This window comes from Prunus dulcis, chromosome 1 (genome assembly GCF_902201215.1).
Source record: "Prunus dulcis chromosome 1, ALMONDv2, whole genome shotgun sequence".
Taxonomy (NCBI): domain Eukaryota; kingdom Viridiplantae; phylum Streptophyta; class Magnoliopsida; order Rosales; family Rosaceae; genus Prunus; species Prunus dulcis.
Window position 1 is genome coordinate 36,762,501 of NC_047650.1, and position 18,777 is coordinate 36,781,277.

Here is an 18,777-nt window from a genome sequence, read left to right on the forward strand (position 1 = left end):
GAGTGTTTTAGCTAGGGATTTACTTTAAAAAAAATATTAATTGAGTTCAAAAATTACCGTAGGATGCTTATAGGCCTACTCAAACAAACATTAGCGATTCGTTTCAGTTATAAATAAAATAATAATAAAAAAATCTTTTAATTAGTAATTTTTTTATATATACTAGTTTAATTAGTAATTTAAAATATAAAATAAAACAATACCTATTTGAATCAGAATACGATACGGGCCTGATTTGGCTTCTACTACAATAATCTAGCTAAGTGCGTAACACCAGATCGCGCAAAACTCTTCGAACAAACAAGTATCTCTCTCACTCTGGAACTCTCGCAGAAGCTCTTTCATTGTTGTTATGGCGCGGAGCTGGCGATCCAAACCGGCGATTCTCGTGCTTTTCATACAGCTCTGCTTTTCGCTTATCTCTTCGTCGCTCGCAATTTCTCCCGGGTAAGATTGAAAAGTTCTTCTCTTTACCCAAACGATGCGTCAACGATTTTGAAATTAATTTCTTTTATGTTTCTGCTCAAATGATTTGTTGCAGGTCTGCTGATGGGTACACCATCCATGGTCGAGTGAAGATCCACAGTATGTATTTCAAGTGAAATTAGCTTCCTGTTCATTGTTTTTAATGGCAAAGTTTCAATCTTGTATTCAGTTATGGGGAATTTTCCATGTCAATCAATCGATAAACTACTTCAAATCGAGAATTTGAATGGAAAAGGAAGGTTTAAGCTGTGCGATACTTTAACTTTAATTGCTTTTTTGTGTTGGGATGTCTGGATACATGTCAAATCTGATTAGGGCTTGTGGAATAGGGCTGCTTGTGTGGTTAAATTAATCAGTTTATGTGTGGACTTAAGGAGTTTTACCCTGATTTGATCAGTGAGAACTAGCTTAATATTTTTTGGTGCCTTGCTCTAGGTGGGTTAGTCCGGATTACCCTCTACTTTTCAATTTTTTTAAGTCCAAGAAAAAAAATCTTTAATGGTTGCATTCTGCTATTTAGTTCATTCACCATGTCTCTCTCATCTATAATTAACTGCATAGCTCATGCCCGTTATTGACGAATTTGCTCCGCAGGTATGGGGGCGAAAGGGTATGGCCTTTACCAAAAAACATCAAATGTCAAAGTCATACTAAATGCTGGTCAAAGTGTTACCTTTCTGAGGCCTGATGGATTTTTTTCATTGTATCCTTTTCCGTTCTTATGATAAGTTCATTTCTGATACCATCTTTTGTGTCAGCCTTTATGTTTATGTATATGATATTGCATATACTATAGTATATCTTCATGAAATGAAATGCCAATTACTAGGCATACACTATTTCCTTAATGTGTTTATTTAAAGCCATAATGTGCCTGCGGGGACTCATCTGATTGAAGTGACTGCAATAGGCTATTTCTTTTCTCCGGTGAGATTCTTGTATCTATAAATCAACTCTTTTATACTTCTTGACATGAAATGATCACAAATCTGATATTCCCATGCTTGCATAGGTCCGAGTTGATGTTAGTGCCAGAAACCCGGGCAAGGTTCAGGCAGCACTGACTGAAAATAGGAGGGGCCTAAATGAGTTTGTTTTAGAGCCATTGAGAGAGGAACAGTATTATGAGGTTGGTTTATATTTTTAGATTTTCACATTCTTTTTTATACATTCACTATTTCTGTATCATTATGGATTTTTGACCTCATGTCATGTTTATCTCATTCCAGATAAGGGAACCCTTCTCCATAATGTCTCTTGTAAAGAGCCCAATGGGTCTGATGGTTGGATTTATGGTAGTTGTTGTGTTTCTGATGCCGAAGTTAGTGGAGAACATGGGTAAGTGATCTATGCTTCGTATATGTTTTAAATTTTTCGTCCATGGGCCTGAGACTCTAGTTTACTTTAGATTTACTTGCATCAAAATGACTCATGGGGATGGCATCCTATTCTCTTTTTATACATACACTATTTCTGTACCATATTTTTTTCTGACTTGGACATGTAAATTTTGAATTTTTACTCCTTAGATGGCTGTACACAAATTTATAAACACTTGGTTGTTACCATTGAATTGTTGTTTTTTCATCTGTATGTGGATCACTTACGGTTTTATCACCTCCTATGGTGCATTTGTTCAAAAGAATCCCATTTGTGTTGATATTACACATGCCCTTCATACTCATGCCAGTCTATTGACTAAATATGTTTATTGATCCCCGCATTGTCAGAGTTACTCAATCAATCTTTTTATGTTAACGACAGATCCTGAAGAAATGAGGCGGACACAAGAAGAAATGAGAAACCAAGGGGTTCCATCGCTAGCGAGCTTGTTACCTGGTGCTGCGAGGAGTTAAAAACTGAAATGGAGAAGTATCAACCTCCTCTTCAGGTGGACTTCTGTTTTCCTGCTCAGGAGCTGAGAGATTGTGTATCATTATGGTTAAGAAAGATATTCCAAGAAAGATTACGAGATGCCAGGACTTCTCTCTCTCTCTCTCTCCCCCCTCTCACTTTTTTATTTATTTATAAATTTTTGTTTTTATTTTTTGGCTTAGAGCCTGATGTTACAATGCTAGCAACGCATTTTTCTTCTTCTCAACGTTATGTATTGATAGTGTAGTTTTACATTGATGTAAACATTTGGGGTTTTAGGTGTCTATCATCTGATTCGGTTGTGATGCTGACAACCAGCCGGCCGTGATTAACGGTGTATTAGTTTTTGTTTGCTTATTGTTAGATTGCATGTTATCTTAAATTAACGGTCTAGTATGTTATCTTAAATTATGATTGCATATTCAAACCATAATCAATGGTGACGAGAAAAAAGAAATCATTCTTCAACTTAAATTCCTTCTCAAAAATCAACCGTAAAGGGAAAACGTTAGTATGCAAAAAAAACATACAGAATTCGACTTTTTTTTGCTTTAATTTTTTGCATGGTAGGTGTGAGCAAAAAATTGGTCGTTCTGCTTAAATCAAATTAACATGCTTGGTTTAGTTTGGTCGAGCACTTTATTTGCAAGAGTTTGTGTTCCAGTGATTGAGAGCATTTATTATGATATCTTAGGTCGATTTCCTCCCTCCTCAATATTGCTTATATCAAAGAACCTAATCGAACTAAAGCGTAACTAATTTGATATAGTTCGGTCTCGCCTAGGAAACCAACAAACATATTCAAATCCATAAAATTTGGAGGCCCAATATTCACAGAAAACCAGGACCTTTAACTAGTTGGGCCTAGAAAGTAACCGCTCCATTTAATCTCTCTCTCTCTCTCTCTCTCTGTGAAAATTCAAAGTTTTTGTTTTGGTCTTCAATTAGTTTCTGGATTTCAGATTCCTTACCGTATTCAGCTTAATCTATTATGTCAGTTTCATAATTTCTGTCTGAATCAGGCACTAAATTGCATCTACAAATTTCGTGTCCCTCTATTGCGCTGCTCTTTCTCTCTCTACTGCTTCAGAATTGAGATGGAAGGCTTACCCACAACGACGAAATCAGAGAGGCGATGGAGATCGAAGCCTCTTCAGACGTCCAAGCCATCTATCCTAATGGCCTTCTTCTCTTGCGTCGCTTGGCTCTACGTCGCTGGCCGGTGCGTTCTTAATTGCCTACGAAATGTTTCAAAAATGAACTTTCAGCTTTAAGTTTTAATCCAATGCAATGGTTAATTTGAAACGTAGAGTTTCAATTTCCCAGCTTTCTGTTTGATCTGATACAATTTCATGATTTTATAGCATTTTAAGAATGCGCGGTTATTATAAAGTTGATGACTTGTTTTTTGGGACATCCAGGTTGTGGCAAGATGCAGAGAACAGAACAGTACTCACTAATATTCTTAAGAAGAACTTAGGCCAGGTTCCATTCAAACCTTTTTATTTGAGACTTTAATTTAATTTAATTTTTTCTACCATTAGACCTAGGAAGACATTGATTCAGCTCAATTAGCAATTTCTAGGTAAGAAAAGAATGTGCAAGACTCAAATTTCTTGTTCAATTTCCATTTTCTAAGTTAACCCAACAACCAAAATGACATATGGTGACAATTTATGATGCCTGTTTGAATTCAATTTAACTTTAGTGATGTTTCTGTCCATCTGTCAGAGACCAAAGGTTCTTTCAGTTGAAGACAAGTTAGCGGTCCTTGGATGCAAGTATGCTCCTACTTTTTGTTTTCCTCGAATCAGATTACTTGAGTTGTGCCTTGTATTAGTTTTGTATTAATGGTAGTGTTGTTCAGAGACCTGGAGAGGAGGATTGTGCAAGCTGAGATGGACCTGACGTTGGCCAAGAGTCAAGGATACCTCAAGAATCACTTGCAACAAAAGGTGTCTTCTTCTGGTCAATTGCTCGCTGTTATTGGAGTTTATACTGGATTTGGTAGTCATTTGAACCGAAATATGTTTAGAGGGTCTTGGATGCCTAAAGGTCAGTTGGGATTTCTGATGGAAACAACTGCAGATTTACAATGTGTGCATGGCTTGAATTCAGATGAATTGTTGATCGGTCTTAGTACTTACACTCAACGTATGCAGGTGATGCTTTGAGAAAACTAGAAGAAAGAGGAGTAGTCATACGCTTTGTAATTGGTCGGAGGTTTTTCCTCGCACTTTAATCCCAATACTAGTACTAGTGTAGCTGTTTTAACTGTGGTAGTTACTATGGAGACACTCTTCTCATAATTTTTTCGCTTTGAACTTGCAGTCCCAATCAGGGTGATAGCTTAGATCGCAATATTGATAAGGAAAGTCGGTCGACAAAGGATTTCTTGATTCTTGTAAGCAATAAAATCTCAGTGTTATTGAAATACATCTGGTTCAATATTTTACCCCAGGCTTTACAAGTATTATGGTCGTTTAAAAACTGTAATACAATGATATGTTACTCATAAAACAATTTAAAAATCTTCAGAATTTTTTTATAGCTAAAATATATTTCAAAATTCTGATTTTTTTATTTATGCATAATTGAAGGGATAGATATTTGATGATATGACTTTTATTGTATTATCTTCATAATTTGTAATAAACCAAAATTTGCGCATTTTTGTAGTTGCAGGTTACCTCTTATATATGGATAACTTAAGATTTTATGATTGTGGAAAATATAGAGTTTGAATATGTAATATTATTATATCAGGAAGGTCATGAGGAGGCTCAAGAAGAGTTGACCAAAAAAGTAAAGTTCTTCTTCAGTACTGCAGTTCAAAATTGGGATGCTGAGTTTTATGTCAAAGTCGATGACAATATCAATCTTGATCTTGGTAGAGCTTCGCTTCCTATAAATTTGCGAGAGCATTCAAGACTAAATTTTATCAGAAATTTTTTGTACATCATTTACAACAGTTTTTCCTGACCTAACACAGAGGGGCTAATTGGACTTCTTGAACATCGTCGTGCTCAAGATGGTGCTTATATCGGTTGCATGAAGTCAGGAGATGTGATTTCTGAAGAGTATGTACTTTACTATCCTACACCTCTGTGCAATTTGATCGTACTTTTCCAATTTTATTTGCAGAGCTTGAGGCTGATAGGGTTACTACGATGCAGCTTTTGACTTTGAAAATGTTTCAATTTGCAGGGGAAAGGCTTGGTATGAGCCTGACTGGTGGAAATTTGGGGATCAGAAATCGTAAGTGATTGAATCTACTGAATAAAACAGCATCTAATGGGCATTGCATGCTGTATGCTGTGTTGATAACTTGATACAGACTCTGCGAACACACACAATCCCGCTCTAGTAAAGAGTTTAAATAGGGAGGTCATTTGAGTTTTTAATCATGGTCATAGAAAGAATCTGATGGCCAAAGATTTGCTACTTACTAGGGCCTTTTGTATGTGCGTGTGTGTTTTGTATGTAATGCATGTTCCGAGATACTGTTTTGTCTATATATTTTATAAAGTCATGTCATGTCTGGACTGGTCTAGTTGCTAATATTTTCAGATTTGGTTATCATTTCCACAATTTTTTTTTCCCTTCCAGGTATTTCCGTCATGCAGGTAGTTCACTCATAATACTATCCAAGAACTTAGCTCAGTATATAAACATAAACAGGTTTGTTGTGAATGTTATAAACAGATTTTCATTTGGATATAAATGTCGTTATAAGCTATCAAGCTATGAGAATGAATTTGTTAGACTTATTTATGCATTTCATTATCCTGTGAATAAATCACAGTCGCATTTCTGTCTACTTTCATATGCAGTGCATCTTTGAAGACTTATGCTCATGATGATGTATCAGTGGGTTCATGGATGATGGGTATCCAAGCCACATATATAGATGACAACCGCCTTTGTTGTGGTAGCATTAGACAAGGTAAATTTACTCCATGCTTTGTGTTGTTTTTATAAATAAAAAAATAAAAAAATAAAAAAATAAATAAATAATAAATAAATAAATAAAAAAAAACCTCCCACGTTTTGCTCACTGAAGTTACCCCATTTTTGTAAATTGGATTACAGGAAAATAAAAAAATGTACAGATGTTTTTGGGTCTTCTAGCTTGAAAGAAAATACTAAAATAGAAAGCAAAGACACTTTAAATTGATTTAAACCCCGCTCCCCAAAGAAAAAATATTTATGAAAAAAGAAAAGAATTCCCTTATGGTTTAGGTCTTTTGGTTATGTTTGATTTAATGGATGCAACTTGTGTTGACAATTTCCATTTAACCCTTCCACTTTTCCAGACAAGGTGTGTTCTTTGACTTGATCAAGGGGATATAATCTTTTGTTCGAAGAGTATTCTGGTCATGCAAGTTTTGCGCGAGCATCAAAACAATGTTCAGAGCATGGTGGCCGTATCCATGCTCCACTAAGGTGCTGTGAAGGTTGGTTGCAAAGGATTAGCAACATCATTCTTTTATATGTGAAGATCGGCGAGAAGTTTTCTTTTCATTTTTAGTCAAAGTGTTAACGGATTGACTAGACCGCCCCCTGCATTGGGTGATAGCTTGGAGACTTTTGGATGAATTCGATATGTTATTTGTTTTACATAGTCAATAATATTAAAGCTTCTCCCTTCTATTTCCATGCAGCCGTTGCTCTCGTGTTAAAAGAGAGGGCATTACTGTTGGGCTGATTGGTCTTGTAGCTATTCTATTTACTGTATTCAGATCCCCAAAATTGTATTTACAGACATCTAAAGTTTCACAACATTGATTTCAAACGCATCAGCAGATGAGGAAATATGTAAACTGCGTTGATAAAGCCGAAAACCATTAATTGACAAACTAAAAAATTGGGGAACCAGACTTGGCCCCCAAAACTTCATCAATGGTCAATCAAATTTCTTCTCATGGTTATCAAACCTGAACTTGAATTTACCTTTTTCTATCATTACATTTGGAAACCCAAAACCTATTTTTCAGAATTGCTTACGAATGAAAATTGTAAGTACCCTAATCCTATATGGTATGGTACTGGCAAATTGTAACAATGCTGATAGCGTGAGCCATTTAAGTTATTGAAACCTGCTGTTCTTGAATTGCAAGAGGTACGGCTGGTCTCCATGTTGTCCCATCTGGGCTGTCCATTAGAGCAATCCCCACAGCAGCTAAGTCTTTTCTGATTATATCTGATCTTTCATACTCCTTGTTCTTCCTTGCTGCAGTTCTTTCATCAATTTTTTGCAATACTTGATCTTCTGTTAACTTTGCACGCTTCAAGGCTTTATCCCTCAGCTGCTGCAGAATCTGCAGCATAAATTAGTTTTTATCTCCTATAATAAACCTTATTGAACAAGAAAAATAATTGAATAAAGGGTTTTCAGATTTCAGTGTCCATGACGCTTGTTGGGATTGATTCTTTTTTATCATGTAAGGTTCCCATACTTTTCGGAAAAGGGGTCAACTTTTGTCCAGGAATCAAAGTATATTATACAAATATATCAATATGTAGTCACCTTTATGGTAAATTTCTAGTAAAATGCTATTTAAAAAAATCTCATAAACTCATAATGCAATGAGTAGTAGTATCGACACAACTTCCATACCTCAGAGTAACTTTCAGGCATCAATCCTAAAGTGCTCAAAACATTCCCAAGTATCTTCCCAAAAGCTGCAAGCGACTCTATCCGCAATTCTTGCTTCTTCCCCTGTATAAATTTATAAAGTACAAGACAACACAGAGCTCAAGAAAATTTGAGAAATAAAAAGAAAAACAGAGCATTTATATCATTAGTGAGAAAGACGATCATGTTTATACAGCTGGGAGAAGAACCACAGAGTCAGAATTCTCAAACTACTATTACCATGTTAGCAACTTTTTTTTTTTTTGGTTCCTAGGTTCAACACTTTTTCTTGGTTAAGGTTGAACACATTGATTTACAAATTTCTGTTTATTCTAACTCAAGAGATGCTTGGGTTCAATAACCTTTGAATCCTTATTTGATATGTAAACAAAACTAACCCTAAAAGTATTTGTACTGCAAACTAAAATCTACATCACATCCTAAACATAAAGAGTTTCTAAAATGCTGTATGCCACGTTCAGTTAATTATAATCATATTAAACTTAATGAGTATGACCCAATACCTTACGAGTATGAAGCAGATCATTAATAGTTTTTAATGGGTCTGATAGTGCAGCCAAAACAACAGGAGTGTGAAGATCATCTGACATTGATGTTACAAAAACTTTATAGAAGTTATTGATGATGTTCACTGTATCAGGTGGGATGGTATCTTTCAGGGTAACCACATCACGCTGGCTTAGCGCACTTTCACAATCATGTAACGTCTGCAACAAGAATAAATTTGATCAAAAAAGCAAAATGGAATCAAAAAATGAATAGATAATAAGACATCTCTAGATTCAGGGAAAAAACCTCAAGTATATAAACAATTTAAAAAGTTCTCAAAATTTTTTAAATCCTGCTGGCATCTAAAACAAAATATTCACATATATAAAACTACATCTTCCATCAAGGACCCAAAGCAGACAGATTGACCTGAACCCCAGCAGATTGGACCAGAAAAACATTAACAAATGTGATCCACAAAGTTCAGGTGTTTCTCCAGCTAAAAAGAAAACACACAAATTCAGGTATTTCACTCAGCATTTTGCATATGTGATGTCTTTACATTCATGTGTCTGTGTGGTGTTGGCTGGGAGGAAGGAAGGGAGAGAGAGGAGAGACAGGCTTCTTCCATCTGCAGAGAAGTAGGATACTGTGGTACCTGATAAATGTAGAAAATCCGATCTGAAGCACTTTCAAGCAGCACATCAGCGTAGTTGATTGGAGACTGATAGTGGGTCCCTAACAAGAAAAGTCGCAAAGCCAGGGGATGGTAAAGGTCTATAACCTGTAAGATCCAATATTTACAACAAAAGGAAAAGTCAGATAAGACTTCAATTCTTAAAGCTCACTGACCAATGACAAAGGCATGTGCCAAAAAATGAAAAAGAAAGAAAAAAAAGTGTGACCACTTTAAGCAGAATGGAAGCCTTTTACCTGCCGAATTGTGAAAAAGTTTCCAAGGGATTTGGACATTTTCTCTGAGTCAACAGTGACAAAACCATTGTGTATCCAGTAGCTTATATTACTGTGGTTACACACAGCACAACTCTGAGCAATTTCATTCTCGTGGTGGGGAAACACAAGGTCCATCCCTCCACCATGTATGTCAAAAGAGTAACCCAGATAAGCAGCACTCATAGCACTGCACTCGATATGCCATCCAGGTCTACCAGGGCCCCATGGACTGTCCCAGAAGGGTTCTCCTTCCTTTGCAGTCTGTAAACATTAAAACATTACCATAAAATCAACATCCCACCCAACTGTGTTATACAACATGTTGCATATGTCTTGTGTATGCATGTAAACAAACAAGTTAGAATGCTTTATAGTAAGAACATGAATCAGCTAAGACCCAGGCAGCTTTATCGATGAAAATACAATGTCAAATTTGCCATCATTTTTCTGATAGTTATTACAGACACTACCTTCCATAGGGCAAAATCAGCAGGATGTTTCTTCCTTGAATCAACAGCAACCCGCTCACCAGCTCGATTATCTTCTAATTTTCGCCCAGATAGACGTCCATAATCTGGGAACTTTTCAACACTGAAGTACACATCCCCATCAACGATGTAGGCATATCCATTTTCAATAATCTGCCCAGGGAGCACATCAAGAATGGGTGTGAGAGAGAGTTAAATGTAAATCATGAGAACAGAAGCATTTGTGATGTGTCTAATAAATATGCATCATAACATAAACAGTTGTACTTCTATGATCTCCAAACTTGGCAAACTATCCAGTTCAATCCTATAAGACTGCATACTCTTTGTGCCAGGACACAAGGTGCTAAAAGCCTAAACGTGATACTTTCAATAGATTTTGAAATATGGGTGGAAAAGAGTACCTGCTTTATCATATCAAGGATCTGTGGCATATGATCGGACACTCGTGGTTCCGCAGAAGGAGGCAGGCAATGAAGATAGACCATATCTCGATTGAACTCCTCGCAGTATCGTCTGCTCAAACTGATTGGATCCTCCCCCAACTCCTTTGCTCTAGCAATTATCTACAGAATTTGAAAAGTGCAGACTCAGGTATCCTGTCATGCCAATGTGGAAAGTAATGGGTACTTGGCATCCAACTTTTGTAACATAAATTCATCAAGCTGTATCAATACACTTAAGAACTACCAACCAAACTAATAAATAATCCAGGAATACAATAAACAACAGAACATGATGCATAAAACTACTGATAACCCTAGCAGCAGGGAAATTCAGTTGTGCAATGTGAATGAATAAATCCCATGCAACATAACAAAGATATCATTTAAAAGAAAAAAGAAAACCCATCACCCAAGTCTGAAGCTTGAAAACTGGAAACATTTAAACAAAACAAAGAAACTTACTTTGTCATCAACATCTGTGAAGTTCCGAACATAAGTGACTTGATATCCCAAATGCCTAAGATATCTGCCTATTTCTCAAAACAATGAGTCTCAAATCAGCATTAACAAAAACCTAAATGAAGAAAACACACAAATACAAGAGAGATGGACCTGTACAGAACATCGAAGGTAACATAGACCCGAGCATGGCCGATATGGCTGAGGTCATAGGCTGTTACTCCACAAACATACATGCCCACCTTCCCTACAGTTTTCGGTCTAAACACCTCCTTCTTCCTGCTGATTGTGTTCTGCAGCCACAGCTCCGAAAATTCTGGACTCTCCCATTTACCACCTATCCCAATCGACGGCTGAGAGTGGCTTGAAGTACTCACGCAACGAATTCTCCTTTTGGGCTTGAACAAGCTATGAAAACAGTGGGTTCCGAGTTGAACCGTCCGAGTGGAGTAGGGGATTGAGAACAAGGGTCTGTAGAACTTGAGCAGAGTGCTCATCTTGCTCTCTCTGTCACTGAACGTTTTCTGCGAGAGACTCTGTTAGCGCTTTATCTACAAACAAATAAGCGGGCCATTTTGTTTTTGGGGGGCTGGGTTGTTAATGCTCTGTTTTTGGGCTTTCCAAGGCTTTGCCTCCATTTCATACATATTTTATTTTAGAGTGGTGATTTCCCCACTCCCATTTTATCCACTTACACTCCATTTTATAACTAAAAAAGGAGTGTAAGTGGATAAAATTGGAGTGGGGAAATCATTACCCTTATTTTATTTTCTCATATATTCTACCAAATCCAAAATTTATACGAGTTATATCACATCTCTCCATTTTTTTACTTAATAGTTAACACTCGGTTTTATTTTTCTGTCTCCTTTTGTTTTTAAAAAATGTTTATCACTCGTTTTATTTATTATTAGGCTTTTATTCTAAAAGTTAAACTTTAGTTTACATTATTACATGGACAACTGTCAGCCGTTGATGCATGTGTGACCTACAAATCAACAATTGATAGTTGCACACACAAAAGTGATGACTTGAGAATTTGTCATTATTTGAATCATCGTGCCAGTATAGCCATCTCCCAATATCTTGTGGATCAAACTTGAGACTTACAACAAATTTTTTTAGACCTTTTTAGTACTCATAGATTGATGAAAGTGATGAGAAAGTAACATGTTGATCTAAGAAATACATGCATTTCACCCGTTATGAAGGAGGAGGCCTTATTGTTGCCTGGTATGCAATTTTGGCTTTCCAAACTCTAACTCTAATGTGCTTGCCTCTTCTGAATTTTCAAATTTTCATTTTATTTCTCTTTCCATCTTTAGGATAAGATAAGAAGGTGGACAAGCCTTTGATATGAACACCAAATCCCACCAACTATACAAGAAAACCCTACTTACAAGCCGGCACAGTTATGCCGGGAATGTGAACAAATACAATAGAGAAAGGTGCCACGGTTGTGGGATCTGATGACCCTACTGTTATTGGTTCCAAGGCTGGGATGTTCCCAGATGAATCTACACTTAGTGCTTTCCCATTTAGAAGCATTACTTTGCTGTGCAATTCCCCATCTTTAGCTGTTAGGTGGTATTCTTCTCTTACATTCTGGCTAGCTTTAGAACCCCGCAAGCCTTGAAAATTCAGATAACTGAGCTTGCCAGGACTTTCAGTCGAAACTCGGACTTGAACTTTAGTGTTACTCTCTAGGTTGATGAGGAGCACTGTGATTCCCTGCTGCATGAATTAATCATGAAATTAAGCTTAATGGATTAGCTAATTAAGCATAATCTTTTTATTACTTCATGTGAAATTTTTTCAATTTTTTACTTACTGTCTTCTTTGAACAATGAGCATAAGCACGTAGTTTCTTTGTCCCAGGGAAGCTTGTAGACAAGACCTTATTTCCCATCAAACGATGCCAAAGAAGAGCACTGTAAAAAAACACATACATTTGTGACATGGGTTTGGTTTCTTTCTTTGAAAGAGAGATCATTAGGAGTGTTCTTGGTCTTCATGATCTATATGTACTAACCTGTAGTAATCCGGATTCGGTACGAAGGTGTTAGTGTCAAGGAGGCCATAATTGCCACCAATCAGTGTTTGCCGGCAATATGTTTTGGTATCATAAGATGCTGACATTCCAAGCTGGTCCAGGTACCTGTTTGGTTAGTGGGAAAAATGCACAACCTCTGTTGATCAAAATGTTTAGATAGAAGAAGTAGAAGAAGAAAACAATTGGGATGGCAAGCTTAATTACCAGAAGCTAAACACAAATGCATTTGTTACATGATTATGGCCACTGTTGTAAGCACCTCCTGATTCACCAACCCATGCCACTGCTGGTGTGTTTGATTTCTCAAGAAGGCTTTGTAGGCTTTTGAAGGTCTGGGAAATACCATCAAGAACAGATGGGTCTAGAATCTTTTGAATAAGATCTCCAGCACTACCTTTAATTAATATGAGCAAGGAAAAGAGGCAAGTGTTATTCAAATGAAATGAAATTGCTTAAAAACACTTGAACCAAGACCAAGGTAATTGGCTTGAGAGTTAATTTACCTGGACCAAGGTTGTATATGTGGTGGGTAACTACTTGAAGAGACAGAGGTGTTTTATGAATAAACTCTGTGAACCAATTTTCATCAAAGAACCCTCCTGGTGCCAAGACTTGTGGCTTAGCTTCAAAACCTGCATAAACATTTTGCACTATGCTTTGGAGAGATTTTGTGTCTGATGCATATTGGCCTGCAGCAACTCTTGTTCCAACTCCATTCCCACTTAGTTCATTTCCTGATCATAAGCAGCCAGCTCTATTTTGTTAACTTAATTTCCAAGCATGGCTTAAATTCTCATGTGTTCAAGTTCTTACCAAGCTCCCAACCATGGATTCTGTATCCCTTTTTGACTGTATATCTTATTAGAGACTCAGCATTGCTTGAGTTCCAAGCACCCACAGCATCTCCTTGGGAGCTTATTGTCCTGCCTCTCAGTGCATTCAAACCAAATATCACAACAGCCCTGTTTCAGAAGCAAATTATCATGACGGTTTACGGGAAAATTTCTCTTGTCAGATTGTCTAGCGAAATAAGCATTTTTTTGGCAACATAAGTCCGTAAGAGAACATTACACACGGTTTATATATAATACGTTCATCAGGGCATATAATAAGAGGAATATTTACCCAGTTTTGTTGAAGAAAATATTTAGTTGGTCCCATCTAGACATTGGTAAGTAACCTTGAGTGAAACCAAACAACTCTGAACCATCTTTGAGAAATGAGGTAGAAGGTTGTTGGCTTTCTTCTGTCTGGTATATGACTTTGTCTTGCAAGGTGCCGCCCAGCCTAATTTTCAAGGGTGAAAATGCTGCAATAAAATAAAGGGGAGAGCTTTGTTAAGACTGTTATGGATTATGTATAGTCGTTTGTGTGTGTGCGGTTGTTATGAGTTCAAGAAAATGACTCCTTTACCTTTTATAGCATTCAGAAGTATGGCATTGTCAAGATCCTACCAAAAACCCAAGGAAATACTATTAGAATAAACAAATAATATACTTCTGAAATTAGAAAAAGATGCATGTAGATAAGCATCATCTTGATTAAAAGTTTTAATTCCATGTTGAGAATAGAATCTTTGGAATATTTCAATAATCAATAATACTAGTCGACAAGAAAAAAGCTTGGTTCCTTAAGATTGAGGAGGAGTTCCTCCTTACGGCCAATGTAATTTTGACACGTGTTAAGTAATTTTAATATTCTTTTTATTTTTTTGTTGAAACTTTGTCAATATTGCTGAAATTTGACAAGCATCAAAATCCGATTGGTTTTAAGGAGGAGCTCCTCAATCTTAAGGAGCAAGTCATGCTCTTGACAAACTGGTATCCAAAATGCTAGCTTTTTCTTTGTCAATGGAACAGCTGCTATCTACATGCTCTTCAACTTACAGGGTCAAACTGAGAAGGGCGATTTACAAGAGTTGGGGGGTTTGACACTTTAAGGGAAAGGTTTAACAACAACATCAAATCAAGCTATGGATTGAAATGAAAACTTAACATAAATTTAGTTGTGCAATAGTATGAAGATTAGGAGATTAAACCCAACAACAAAAAAGAGAAAAAAGCAAAGTGAGACCTCTATTGGATTGAATATGCCTTGATGATATTTTGAGAAGCAAAAAAGGAAAATGTTGGGGAAGCTGATGGCTTACAAGATTAAGAACAGAAGCAGAGCCCCAGCTACAAGTTCCATAGTCACATTTCTGAGGAGGCCACCAATCAATTGTGGCACAGACAAAGTCATCATCTATAAAACCAATAGCAGCTGTTCCATTGACAAAAAGGGTTCCTTCAGTGCTCTGTGAAGCCACAGAGATTGATGACTTGTGGCTGTGAGTTGTCATGTACACCCAATAGCAAAGCAATGATAGAATCACCAGAGAACGCATTATTTCACACATGCAACCAAGAAAAAAAAATAACAAAAAAATCCTGCGCTCTCTCTGTGTCCCTGTATTGGTTTGTGATGAGGAGGCCTTGCAAGTTCTGCAGGCTTGGTTTTAATGGTGGGATTGGATTTGCATTGATTGTAAATTTGTAAAGTTGGTAGAGACAGAGAGTGGATAGGTACTATAAAGGATGGGAAGATACTACTGGGGAAGCTTGTGAGTGAGTGAGGCACTCATTTTCGCTTTCAATAAAGTTACTTTAATTAGTCTATGAAGCATAAAAGATAAAAGAAAAAACAATTAAACAAAACTCAAGGTATTAAATATTTATTTTGGCGAAGATATCAAGAGAGTCTGAAAATACAGAAATATTTGAAAAGTTTGAGTAAATTGTGTTTAAAGGAAAGTATTAAGGAAATTTCGTTGAACAAAAAAACAAAGAAAATAAATTTTGGAAGATATTGGAAGCATCACGTCATCACCAAACCCACCAAAGGAGGGATAAATTTTTGTGTGGTAAAAACCAGCAACAGCGGCAAGGGTCTCTTTCTAGTCGCTTTTGACGGCTCTTATATAAAAACCAATCAATTATGCAACAATGCCGATGGGATGTAGCCGAGTGAAAGTGGATCTTAATTTGCAAATAAGTGGTTTCAAGTTTGAATTTTATGGTATCTTAATAATGTGTGTAAAAACTCTCTTCTCTCTTTCTAACTTGGGCAAAAATATAAAACAATCATGCAACAATTTTTCCAGCCATTTCATATGAATATTCAATAGCTCTAATTACAAGCTACTTTCAGAATCAATTATGAGATGCTTTTCAGTTTGAGATCAAATAGGCAACCAAGGCAGGTGAATCTCTATTGCGTTTGGTACACTTCTGGGGAGGTAGGTCCTCCCTCCTCCAATCTTTAGGCACAACCTGGGTAAACCTTCATTTGGTCAAAAGCTCTAACAATGATAGGATATAGGAGTTTGTTATAGAATAACAAGGTCCCATCTAAATGAACCCCTTTCTATACGACAGGACTTTTAACGCCCGACGAAAATGAAAAGTAATTAATTTGAGTTTGGGATAGGGTTAAGCTTCAAGGTTGGTTTGGGATCCATTGTCTACGACGGGCCTAAAGGTCTGAGGTCTATGTTTTTAGGCCCAGATTGGGATCATGTGTCTAGGGTTTGGGGTTTCAAGTTTAGAATTCACGGTTTGGAGTTGGGATATTCTATACGGTTTGGGAGCCATGACGTCCTAAAACAAGAGTGAAATCAAAAGGAGAAAATTTCACCTGACGAAATGCATAATTATTTCTTTGAGACGTGAATAACTTCTCCTTATCATGTTGCATTGGTGAGATTAATGTATTCTTACGTTTTCTTTCTTTCTATACAATGCCGCATTTATATTTTACCAATGCATGTGGCCTAATTACCGCACATTTGTCATTAAATCAAATAATTACCTTACATTTCTTTTATCATCCATTAGATTAGAGTGCTACTATTTCCACCCTCTATCATATTCTCTCACTCATCTTATCTTCTCACTTACCATGTAAATTTGAAAAAACACAAACGTATCTTTCCACCCACCATTATTCCTAAAAAACCCTTTAATAATTCAAGCAAATTTTCTTTGCTAATCATTAGTAATTGAGATATGAAGAGGATCAAACAAATTAAACAGACTATGTTAAATGGATTGGGCTTTTAGGTAGTGTGTCTCCTTACCTAAATAAAACAGATTATTTACTCTTTTTTTATTTTTTATTTTAGGAAAGAGAATTTGCTTGATCCTCACCATATCTCAACTACTAATGATTAGTAAAGAGAATTTGCTTGAATGGTATTTTAGAAATAATAGTGGATAGAAAGATAAAATTGTGTTTTTTCAAATTTAATTACATGGTGGGTGGGGAAATAGGCACGGTGAAACAACACTCCACTCCTTATAAATTGGGTCAGTTTGTAACTTTTTCATCATTCAACAGGGCCGGAGAGAAAAAAGAACATTCTACTGTTTGTCTTCAACCCAATGGCAACTACCATGAACTTAGTCTGCGTTGTTTTCCTTTGCAGTCTCATTGTAGGAGGTAAAGTTTCATCTCTATATTTGTGTAGTTATTTTATGCCATTTCAATTTTTTTTTTTTTGGGGGCAAATTATACTTACTGACTTACGTGTTTCTTGATATATTGCAGGCAACTGTCAACCTTGCACTGAACAAAATCTTAAAATTACACAGTCAAAAACCGGGAAAATGGTGCAAAATAAGCCAGAGTGGAATGTGAAAATCACGAATGATTGCCCGTGTTCTCAACTGGATGTTAAGCTAAGCTGCGATGCATTTCAAACTGTGGAAGACATTGACTCTTCAATCTTGAGCAAATCTGGCAGCGAGTGTCTAGTAAATAATGGTCAACCTATCTATCCTAATACGGATTTCAATTTCAACTATGCTTGGGACAATTCGTTTTCTTTCAAGCCAGTCCACTCCCAAGTTGGTTGTTCTTGAAAATGATGTTTGTTTGAAGAGTTTTGGATTTGGATGGTTTTGTTTCAGTTTAATTTCTATGAAAAATAAGTGCCTGAATTTGGGCAACAATATAATGTAACTTAAAATGTAGGGAGTTGATTTTCTAACAAGAGTGTAACTGGACCCGATCCAGGTTATGAGAATTGGGTCCGATATCACTTACTTAAATATAATGTATTTCGTAAAGAACCCACTAGTGTAGTGGTTTGGAGTAATTACTCTCCCATGCAAGATCTTGGATTCAACTTCTAACATTCATATTGTGTGTATAAGTTTAGTGTATTATCGTCCCTCTCAATAGGATGTCCTAAAAGAATATAATGTATTTAAAACAAAATCGAAATAACTATATACAATGGAATATTATGAATTTGAAATTTATTAATCCCAGAGTATTATTTGAGTTGAAACGAATGCTAACAATATACTCAAACAATTGAAAATGAATTAGTGGTTTTTTGTCCAAAAGTAATTGTCTCCACTTATTTGTAAGAGGTCTCAGGTTCGACTCATATGAATAAAAAAATAATACATATTTATGGTGAAGTCGATATCTAATTGTGGTTACCACATCATTCCATTGCATTGACTAGATTCATGTATACCTACATCTTCTTTCTATACAATGACTTACCATTTGTATCCATTTGCTGTAATATACCCTCTATATCAGATATGGTTTGACAAAAAGAAAATTACATATTCATGCATTTATTTTCTCACCTTTTTATTATAAAACAAGCCCTTATAAATTGGGTTTGATTTATGTAACCTTTCCATCAAACATCAAGGTCAGGCAAGAAAAAGGAAAGAACATTTTGGTGTTTGTCTCCAAACTAATGGCAACTATTGTGAGGTTTCTCTGATTGGTTTTCTTTTGCAGTCTCATTGTAGGAGGTAAAGTTTCGCTATTCCTTATCGGTCTTGCTCTCATAGCATGACCTAA

General features: G+C 36.3%; 5 protein-coding genes across 8 annotated transcripts; 3 read left to right on the plus strand and 2 right to left on the minus strand.

Moving 5' to 3' along the window:
- Nucleotides 1-193: 193 nt before the first annotated feature.
- On the plus strand, nucleotides 194-2,724 carry LOC117628609 (ER membrane protein complex subunit 7 homolog). Its single transcript, XM_034361099.1, has 7 exons — nucleotides 194-447; nucleotides 542-585; nucleotides 1,081-1,189; nucleotides 1,350-1,413; nucleotides 1,499-1,615; nucleotides 1,716-1,824; nucleotides 2,251-2,724. Exons 1-7 carry the CDS (start codon nucleotides 353-355, stop codon nucleotides 2,340-2,342), a joined length of 630 nt encoding a protein of 209 aa, XP_034216990.1. The 5' UTR covers nucleotides 194-352; the 3' UTR covers nucleotides 2,343-2,724.
- A 516-nt stretch (nucleotides 2,725-3,240) lies between these two features.
- On the plus strand, nucleotides 3,241-7,143 carry LOC117622581 (hydroxyproline O-galactosyltransferase HPGT3-like). Its single transcript, XM_034353317.1, has 12 exons — nucleotides 3,241-3,583; nucleotides 3,783-3,846; nucleotides 4,093-4,142; nucleotides 4,229-4,416; nucleotides 4,524-4,584; nucleotides 4,693-4,765; nucleotides 5,128-5,251; nucleotides 5,354-5,441; nucleotides 5,569-5,619; nucleotides 5,971-6,042; nucleotides 6,195-6,307; nucleotides 6,678-7,143. Exons 1-12 carry the CDS (start codon nucleotides 3,459-3,461, stop codon nucleotides 6,698-6,700), a joined length of 1,032 nt encoding a protein of 343 aa, XP_034209208.1. The 5' UTR covers nucleotides 3,241-3,458; the 3' UTR covers nucleotides 6,701-7,143.
- A 25-nt stretch (nucleotides 7,144-7,168) lies between these two features.
- On the minus strand, nucleotides 7,169-11,454 carry LOC117622546 (cysteine--tRNA ligase, chloroplastic/mitochondrial). 3 transcript variants are annotated; one of them, XM_034353279.1, is made up of 9 exons: nucleotides 11,010-11,454; nucleotides 10,860-10,923; nucleotides 10,356-10,517; nucleotides 9,934-10,104; nucleotides 9,443-9,724; nucleotides 9,168-9,293; nucleotides 8,524-8,727; nucleotides 7,982-8,083; nucleotides 7,169-7,682 (listed from the first exon to the last, which is right to left on the minus strand). In XM_034353279.1, the coding sequence occupies exons 1-9, from the start codon at nucleotides 11,351-11,353 to the stop codon at nucleotides 7,446-7,448; spliced, it is 1,692 nt and encodes a 563-aa protein (XP_034209170.1). In that variant the 5' UTR covers nucleotides 11,354-11,454; the 3' UTR covers nucleotides 7,169-7,445. The 3 variants fall into 3 exon arrangements, with proteins under 3 accessions (XP_034209170.1, XP_034209161.1, XP_034209178.1); XM_034353270.1 differs by having other exon boundaries at nucleotides 7,194-7,682; nucleotides 9,072-9,293; nucleotides 11,010-11,452; XM_034353287.1 differs by having other exon boundaries at nucleotides 7,194-7,682; nucleotides 9,072-9,293; nucleotides 10,860-10,927; nucleotides 11,010-11,354.
- A 682-nt stretch (nucleotides 11,455-12,136) lies between these two features.
- On the minus strand, nucleotides 12,137-15,468 carry LOC117622566 (heparanase-like protein 3). 2 transcript variants are annotated; one of them, XM_034353306.1, is made up of 9 exons: nucleotides 15,059-15,468; nucleotides 14,323-14,359; nucleotides 14,035-14,218; nucleotides 13,723-13,871; nucleotides 13,413-13,643; nucleotides 13,114-13,303; nucleotides 12,889-13,014; nucleotides 12,688-12,787; nucleotides 12,137-12,587 (listed from the first exon to the last, which is right to left on the minus strand). In XM_034353306.1, the coding sequence occupies exons 1-9, from the start codon at nucleotides 15,305-15,307 to the stop codon at nucleotides 12,249-12,251; spliced, it is 1,605 nt and encodes a 534-aa protein (XP_034209197.1). In that variant the 5' UTR covers nucleotides 15,308-15,468; the 3' UTR covers nucleotides 12,137-12,248. The 2 variants fall into 2 exon arrangements, with proteins under 2 accessions (XP_034209197.1, XP_034209189.1); XM_034353298.1 differs by having other exon boundaries at nucleotides 12,137-12,590; nucleotides 15,059-15,466.
- A 1,862-nt stretch (nucleotides 15,469-17,330) lies between these two features.
- LOC117619321 (TPD1 protein homolog 1-like) lies at nucleotides 17,331-17,810 on the plus strand. Its single transcript, XM_034349248.1, has 2 exons — nucleotides 17,331-17,388; nucleotides 17,497-17,810. The coding sequence occupies exons 1-2, from the start codon at nucleotides 17,331-17,333 to the stop codon at nucleotides 17,808-17,810; spliced, it is 372 nt and encodes a 123-aa protein (XP_034205139.1).
- Nucleotides 17,811-18,777: the final 967 nt, after the last annotated feature.

Coding starts and splice junctions, on each gene's coding strand:
- LOC117628609 (XM_034361099.1), top strand. CDS start 353: ATGGCGCGGAGCTGGCGATCCAAACCGGCGATTCTCGTGCTTTTCATA. Junction 586..1,080: donor TGGTCGAGTGAAGATCCACA/GTATGTATTTCA, acceptor TTTGCTCCGCAG/GTATGGGGGCGAAAGGGTAT. Junction 1,414..1,498: donor TAGGCTATTTCTTTTCTCCG/GTGAGATTCTTG, acceptor ATGCTTGCATAG/GTCCGAGTTGATGTTAGTGC.
- LOC117622581 (XM_034353317.1), top strand. CDS start 3,459: ATGGAAGGCTTACCCACAACGACGAAATCAGAGAGGCGATGGAGATCG. Junction 4,585..4,692: donor CGCTTTGTAATTGGTCGGAG/GTTTTTCCTCGC, acceptor TTGAACTTGCAG/TCCCAATCAGGGTGATAGCT. Junction 4,766..5,127: donor CAAAGGATTTCTTGATTCTT/GTAAGCAATAAA, acceptor TTATTATATCAG/GAAGGTCATGAGGAGGCTCA.
- LOC117622546 (XM_034353270.1), bottom strand. CDS start 11,353: ATGAGCACTCTGCTCAAGTTCTACAGACCCTTGTTCTCAATCCCCTAC. Junction 10,924..11,009: donor ACCTTCGATGTTCTGTACAG/GTCCATCTCTCT, acceptor AGAAATAGGCAG/ATATCTTAGGCATTTGGGAT. Junction 9,725..9,933: donor CTGATTTTGCCCTATGGAAG/GTAGTGTCTGTA, acceptor TAATGTTTACAG/ACTGCAAAGGAAGGAGAACC.
- LOC117622566 (XM_034353298.1), bottom strand. CDS start 15,307: ATGTGTGAAATAATGCGTTCTCTGGTGATTCTATCATTGCTTTGCTAT. Junction 14,360..15,058: donor CTGCTTCTGTTCTTAATCTT/GTAAGCCATCAG, acceptor GGTTTTTGGTAG/GATCTTGACAATGCCATACT. Junction 12,591..12,687: donor CTCATTGTTCAAAGAAGACA/GTAAGTAAAAAA, acceptor TAATTCATGCAG/CAGGGAATCACAGTGCTCCT.
- LOC117619321 (XM_034349248.1), top strand. CDS start 17,331: ATGGCAACTACCATGAACTTAGTCTGCGTTGTTTTCCTTTGCAGTCTC. Junction 17,389..17,496: donor TTGCAGTCTCATTGTAGGAG/GTAAAGTTTCAT, acceptor GATATATTGCAG/GCAACTGTCAACCTTGCACT.